A 7,518-nucleotide genomic window follows, 5' to 3' on the forward strand; every position below is an offset into this window, starting at 1 on the left:
ACAGGGATGATGTTGTTCAGTCTGCACATAACCCAGCTTTTGACGTGGCACATCAGTGCCACCCTTTTGATTGCTGTCTCAGCAATCCAGCCAGTGCTTGCTCCTGTCTGAAGCTGATCACTGGTTCCAGGAATTGCAGTTCCTGGTGCAGCACCTTCCCAGTTCCTGGTGTAAAACACAGTGCTGAGAATCAGCCCAAAGCTCAGGCTGTAGATGTGTTGTCCATTTCTCTCTGCATTCGGGAGTGGACTGTGATGTCTTTGCCACTGGTTAGATATTGATTCTCCAAACATTTTTTTCCTGTAACACAAATAATTCAATTTTCACCATGGGCTGGGAGCTACCTCCAGGTCTGTGGTACCTGCCTGTAGTAGATGCTATGTAGCAGTCTGCTGTTAGGTGCAGCCCCCAGATCTGAGCTCTGCTACATGAGTGTTTTGAACTTGGGCTGATCTGGGGGTGAAGTGTGTGGCTGGAGCTGATTGATACTTGTTCTGTGAGGAAACACATGTGCTCTGTGCTGCAGCTTGATGGCTGTGACAGCTGTGACTCAGTGACTTGCCTGTGTGACCATTCAGGAAGTCTGTGCTGTATCCAAAAATTGGTTTCGAACCCCAGAAGGTCTTTGACCACAAGATCCTGCTCTGCTTCATTTCTGTGCAAGAAGTCAGTGTCCAGCCTCCTGAGGGATGACACGAACTGTAGTGCCAGTGTGAGCCAGCAATACTTTTTCATTGCTTACCCTCTTGGTCATCATGGGACACAGGGCAAACACCTATAGTGGGTGCACTCCTGACCAAGCTCTGTGTTGAAAACTGGCTTCCAGGTAGAAAAACATCCACCCCATGTCAACCATATGGGTTTAATGACAATGGGGTTTGCCCTAGAGCAGCTTAAGGAGTAAGAGATGAGATGGATGTGATTACTGTTCTTTCAGTTTGATTTTTGGATTATGATTTCCCTTTCCCCACCCTTGTATTTGTTAATGTTTAATGGAGAACATTCTTTCTTCAAGGCTCTTGCTGGTAATATGCAGCCCTGTGTCTGTTATTGAAAGCAGAATGATGAACCCTTCGTAAGGAGATTTATGGTAGAAACTGTGAGGAGCTCACAGTTACAGCATGACCAGTGAACACTCCCCTGTGCTGACAGTTCATCAGCAAAACCCCTGACCCTTCCACCCTTAATCATCCTTGCTTGTCACTGACATAATTGCCTGATTACAGACTCCTCTCCCCCACCCTTTCAAACTGGGTGCAATAGTGCATTTGAAAAACAAATGGAAATGAACTGTCTCTGCTCTTTTTTTCTTTCTTTTTTTTTCCTTCCCCTGCATTGAGACGGATCAGGCTAAGATTCAGTTTCTTTGTGCATGAGCAGAGACTGGGATAGGCTTTCAGGAGTCTTTTGCACTGGTGTTTCTTGCATGTGAATGGTAAAGCTGATGTCATTGTCTTATTGATTGGGATGACAACTTTGGACATAAATCATTAATGTCTGGGAAACAGGGAGGAGAAAAAGGCAACTCATACTCGATAATTTTCCATAAATCTGCTGTTCATCCCTGCATATATGATCTAGAGTGGGAAGTTTTCCTCTGCAGCATGAGGACAATGTGCATTGCCACTGCTGCCTGAACCATTTACCCCAGAACGTGTTGCCATATTCTGCAGAAAAAGGATCACATCACCAGCAGTGCTGTTGTGCTGGAGCCTGTCTTTGTAGATGTGAGCCAAGGTCAGAAGTCTGACCACAGAAAGGGCTTGGGTTCTCTCATTCCCACAGACCTTGCACCCCTAGCAGCATTTCAGACCTGGGCCCAGGAAGGAGTAACAGCACAGTTCTTGGGAACTACTATGCCTCTCGCTCCTTGAATTGCCACCAGGGATTGTTTCAGAGTTTTTAAGTGACCTTTTTTTTATTCATTGATGATCTTAATTTCATGCAAAAAGAAGGTGTTCAAGTCAGTTCATAGCAAATGTCCCTGAGCTAGCAATAAACAAGCATGCAGGGGGTAGCAGTAATTCAAAACTGCTTTCACAGAAGTTCTTCTCAGCAAAATAGACAGCAAATAGGTCAGAGAGAGTGGAAATCCATGAGATACTTTTACCATTTTCCTATGTGCCTTTGCCCCTGCACACAGTTCATCCAGATGGGTCAGATTATCAGTTCAGACAGAAAGAAAATAAACAGTGTCTGTCAGAGGTTAGCAATAATGAAAGTATTGGTGAGCAGCTGATGTTTGAAGTGTAAATAGTTCAGCAGCAGTCTGTGCTGGTACCTGAGGGGAATTTTGTGATGCGTGGAAACAAGGAAGCCTGAAAACCACCTGGTAGGGTGGCAGAAGTGAAAGAAATTACATTCCCTTGCAGAAGGCATGGCTCTGATCCTCCTGTTCTCCCTTGCAGCCGAGCTCACCTCCGCCTGTGTCTAGAGCGCTTAAAAGTTCTGATACCGCTCGGACCAGACTGCACCCGGCACACCACGCTTGGGCTGCTCAACAAAGCCAAAGCACATATCAAGGTAAGAGCTGCCTTTTTCTGCTGCTTTCAGCGTGGGCTCTTGGGAACTGCAATGCAATTGCTCATCCTTGCTGCCTGCAGCCAACTCTGTTGAAGGAAAGAGTTTTGACACTGTTAATAAATAAATAAATATAAAGAGCAAGCAAACCTTGCCCCCTTGGTTAGCCATTAATCATTGCCACAAGCCCTATTGTTGGAAGAGTCCATAATGAACTCCTTAACTACAAAAATGATGGATCTGAAGAGCAAGGATCTTGTTCTGTATTGTGAACATTTGTTGACAGCTGCATTTCTTTAAAGAAAAGCATACTTACTGCTGAGTGACTGCATTTTGATGGGAAATGCAGCTTTTTTTCTGGTGTGCTACTGAGTTTCCACTGCTGAAGCATTAGCACAAACCACAAGACTGTGAGACAGGTTTGGCTTGCTGGAGTTCCATGTGTGAACCTTCCAGCTAGCCCAGTGCTCTTCCAGCTCCACTTTTGGCAAAGTGAGACATGAAAAGAAAATGCAGCATTGTCAGTATCTGGGAGAGGCTGAAATACTTCATTGCAGGTCAGGATATAGAGAGGGAAGACGGGTGATGAGGGAGGAAAAGTGCTGCCAAAGGGACAGAGTTAACCTGAAATGACTCCTCCTTATGCAATGTGCTTGTTGTAGGAAACAAAGAACAGTGCCCTGGTAGATTTCCCAGCTGTGATCAAAGAAATCTGTAGTAGGTTATGTAAATCACTCACTGAATAGAAAACCGTTTCTGAGAAATCCTTCTAAACCATGCAGTAAGGAACACAGAACTCCCGGGCCACGTTTTTATGTTGGAGCAGCTCGTAAGAAGCCCTGGAGTGGATTGGTTTGGGGGTTTGAGGCCCCTGCGTGGGCAGAGGCGGTAATGCAGTGTCTGGTCCCGGGCAGAGGGACCCACAGGCTGCTGCAATCCACAGCGTTTGCCCTGGAGAGGCTCGGTCCTCAGAGACCCTTTGAACTAATGGGTATGATTTATCAGCACCTGAGAGGTGGAAAGATGTGGGGAGAGGGCATTGTGCTTGGAGACTGCGAGGCAGCCTGGTTCAGGGCACTTGTAGCTTGAATCCTTCTGGGTCTGGGAAGGTCTAAGCAAGGCAGATGGCAGGGCAGTGGAGGTGGGAGGGAAGGAGAAAAGGATAAAAGCAATTACTGAGTTATATTTGATCATGTCAGAAACTTGAAGAGGCTGAGAGGAGAAGCCAGCACCAGCTTGAGAACCTGGAACGAGAACAAAGATTCCTAAAGAGAAGACTGGAACAACTACAGGGTCCTCAGGAGATAGAGCGAATACGAATGGACAGCATTGGATCTACCATTTCCTCGGATCACTCGGACTCGGAGCGAGGTGGGTGTTGCTGAACTAGCATGGAACTGCCAGGACTCTGAAGTGAGAGAATGAGATTCATCCATTTCTTATATCTCAGTCTCCCCTTCTCATGGCCTTTGGTGTTTAGGTTGCTGATTCTGCTCACACACAGGCACATACATATGGAGAGTTTAGTATTTTGCATGAGTTCTAAGTCTGGAAGAATTGTTGTTGCTGTCAACTTGATCTGATTTCCGTGGTATTGAAAGAGATGGTAAAGTTGAGATGCTCATTGTGATTTTTGGTCTGCTGAATCTCATGGCAACACAAAGAGGAAAATGTAAGAAGATATTAATGAGACTGGAGCCAGTGTCTCACACACCTATCACCCAGCCCCCCTACCAAATCTCCCATTGAGTTCACCTCTTCAGTCAAAACTGGCTAGATATATCTGCATGGCTAACTGAATTAATATAACTTCCTTTTAAAAAATATCCCTGCAGTGGACGGAACATTAGGCACAATAGATGGTTTGATATTTACTGACAGACTGGAAAATGACAGATAGTTTGGGTGTAAGTCTGTAGTTTAAAACAAAAATCCTTTGGAAAATTCCTGGAACAATATGGGAACCAAGATATCTAGTTAATTAGATCTTTGATTTTTAAGTCTTTCTTATAAACAAGATGTCTGTTCCAAAATTCACTGAACCATGTGTGAGAGTAACCCAGATTGCCATGGTAATTCATTAAAATTGTGTGTGGTCCTGGCTTTGGCAATATAATGTCAAGCACCTAGCATGTTTGGGGTTAACTTCATGCTCCATTTTCTCTCTTGCACTCAATTTTGTCTGTTTCTTCTTTTTTTCTAACACTGGGGTATTAGAGATCCAAAGAAAGAGGTAGTGGGACAAACTCAGTGTGTGGGGTGGCTTAACTACACTGACGGTGTGGCTGGCATATGAAGAGTGAAGCCCCTTTGCCAAATCCCTACAAAAGCCTCCAAGCTGGTATTAGTCTTTTTATAAATAATGACCACAGCCTATCCCATTCCAGGGGAAACCTGCCAGATGACCACTTCAGTCCTTGTGCTGGGGAGTCCCAGGAGCTCACTGGCATGAAGGGGGCAGTTGGGTGTGTGGTGCTAACCTGTGTGCTTTTCTCTCATTTCCCTTTCTAGAAGAGATTGAAGTGGACGTTGAAAGCACAGAGTTCTCCCATGGAGAAGTGGACAATATCAGCACAACCAGCATCAGTGACATTGATGATCACAGCAGCTTGCAGAGTATTGGGAGTGATGAGGGTTACTCCAGCGCCAGTGTCAAGCTCTCATTTGCTTCCTAGAACCAAGTGAGACAACAGTGCAGGATGAATGATTTCACTGGGATGATCAAACTGGGTCCTAGATGCCAGTATCCTCTTTCAGAATTGACATATTGACAGCTAGGCCTGGAGAGACCTGTATATAAAGCTCTTTGGGTAAAGGAAGCCTCCCCAGAAACCCATATTTGTCCATTTGGTCATGTTACCAATCCCAATTTCTGCTGGCAAAAAGTTAGGCCAACTACTAATCCCTTTGCAGTCATTGAAATCTGTTTGTTTCTGTGGGACCTGGATCTAGACCTTAGTGATGAAAAAATTTGTTTTGAATTTATTTGAAATTGTTTGAAAGAGGATACTAGAGACTCATCCCTCTCTTTCTGTCATGAGATCTGAGAAATGTCAAAATTTCTTACACTGCATTCAGATTGAACAACCTAATTTAGGCCCTTCTGAAGAGCTTTTGTGGTCCTGAAAGGACTGTATCCTACAGTTTACCGCAACCTAATGCTGTCACAAATTACTAGAAATCTAAGAAGGCTTAGGTAGCCTAGGAATAACAGTGACAATAATGATTAAGGTCTCATTCTGTGCCCAGAGGGAGAGGGGCGGCGATGTTCAGGGGAGAACACCATTCAACTCAGCTTTCTGTTGGACATCATTTAAACAGTGAGTACCTCTGAAGCGTGGCTAAAGCGAGAGGTACACACCTGTAATCTACCAGCACAGGGTGGGCTGTCAGGCCTGGGGCTGTGCCAGCGCCAGCAGATCCCCGGTAGATGTGTGCCCCTCGCAGGCACACGGCCAGCTGAGGGCAGAACGAAACCAGCACTCGAGAGGTGACACACCACACAGTCGTGCCCAGATACTGAGCCACTATGACCTTTTTATTTGAAGTGATTTTTTGATAAACATTTGTAAATGTGTTGGGAGGGAAAACACCCCAAGTCTGATGCATCTTTTTAGAGCTTGTCCATATGAAACCTTAGATGTCTTTTATATGAATTTATGCCATGAAAAGATCTCTGTTTTGATGAAGCACTTGACCCAATGAGATGCAAAGATCCTTTTTTTGCCATGTACACAATGGATGAAGGCTGTGCTAAGCTGGAAGAGGCCAGGTTTGGTGGGGGTTTCTTCAGTTTTCTTTATAGAATCATTCCCTTTGCTGACTTTTGAAGTTCCAGTCCAGTAGTTAACCTAGTTAAGCTCAGCACGTCTCTCATGTTAATGTAATGTTTTGACTGCACGTCCTGTTCCCAAGGGCCTTGCCATCTTATCTGTGCAGGTGCTGTTAAGAGCTGTTATAGCAAATGTTTTCTAATTTTCTCCAAGACAAGCATTCTAACCTGCACTTTGAGGGCTTTGCTTTTTTATTTTTGTCTTTTTAATGGCCAGGATTATTTTGTTTCCCAAGTTTTAAAAACCTTAATAGAGTCTTCACCTATGGCATTGTTTGAAACTTTGTATATCCTTAAGTAATTTAATTACCCCTCATTACTAAGAAAAAAAGAGGAAAAAATGCTTTATAAAATTCATAACTTATTGCTGATTTGAATGGGTTGTTAATTTCAGTCCTTTAGATTTTATTTTATTGTTTTAGATAGGATTGGGGAAAAAGAGGTAAAATAAAGTAAAAAAATAAAGACAACCATATTTAGCAGTGCAGTGGAATTGTGTTTAAATGTTAGCATATGGTCCCCATTAAAGTAGCACTTTAACGCCATTAAACATTTCTGTATCTGAAATGAGTTGTGTTCTTCCATCTTGGTCATTCTTGTCACTTCAGCCAACTGCTGTTCTTCTTGTGCCCTTCGGTCCTGCAGTGACATCCTGAGCAAGTCTCATGTAGAGTTCAGCACTGTGATAACTTGGCCTGTGTTTAAATACTCTGATCTTTCCCCCACTCTCCAAAATGTGTCATTCATGTGTCAAGAGGCACAACACATATGCTTGAGTAGAGATATAATCTTTCCATGGCTGTAATGAATAATTTCTCTCCAGTCTGGTTATTTTTAAATTAATTTGCTTACTAAGTTTGCATCCGGTTGCAGTTGTTAAACATGTTTTCACTTGTGTGCATGTAATTCAGTGTCTCAGTCCATCTGTTCTTCTTTCTGGGAGGTTACCTGGCAGGAGCAGGAGTGTACCACAGAGTGAATTAAGCTCTAGGTTACAAATGGAGCCCAAGGGCTTTGAAAGAAAAAATGCTGCTTGGATTTACATTTGGGGTCTATATGAGCTCTGAATGACACAAGGCTTGAAACAGTCTGTAGAGTGGTGAAAAGTAGGAAACTTCCGCATGGCATCACTTATTTATTATTCTCCTTGGAAGTGTTGACCACTG

The 7,518-nt window shown here is 43.8% G+C and overlaps 1 protein-coding gene across 2 annotated transcripts in view; it reads left to right on the top strand.

Annotated features, from left to right (window-relative positions):
* MXI1 (MAX interactor 1, dimerization protein) overlaps window positions 1-6,919 on the top strand; it is a 55,832-nt gene extending 48,913 nt beyond the window's left edge. For both annotated transcript variants that reach the window (XM_021536283.4, XM_021536284.4), the window contains exons 4-6: window positions 2,409-2,523; window positions 3,720-3,891; window positions 5,032-6,919. In XM_021536283.4, coding sequence (XP_021391958.1) covers window positions 2,409-2,523; window positions 3,720-3,891; window positions 5,032-5,195 — 451 coding nt within the window. In that variant the 3' untranslated portion in view covers window positions 5,196-6,919. The remainder of the gene's footprint in view (window positions 1-2,408; window positions 2,524-3,719; window positions 3,892-5,031) is intronic.
* Window positions 6,920-7,518: the final 599 nt, after the last annotated feature.

The sequence above is a fragment of the Lonchura striata genome, chromosome 6 (genome assembly GCF_050655825.1).
Source record: "Lonchura striata isolate lonStrDom1 chromosome 6, ASM5065582v1, whole genome shotgun sequence".
NCBI classification, from domain to species: Eukaryota; Metazoa; Chordata; class Aves; order Passeriformes; family Estrildidae; genus Lonchura; species Lonchura striata.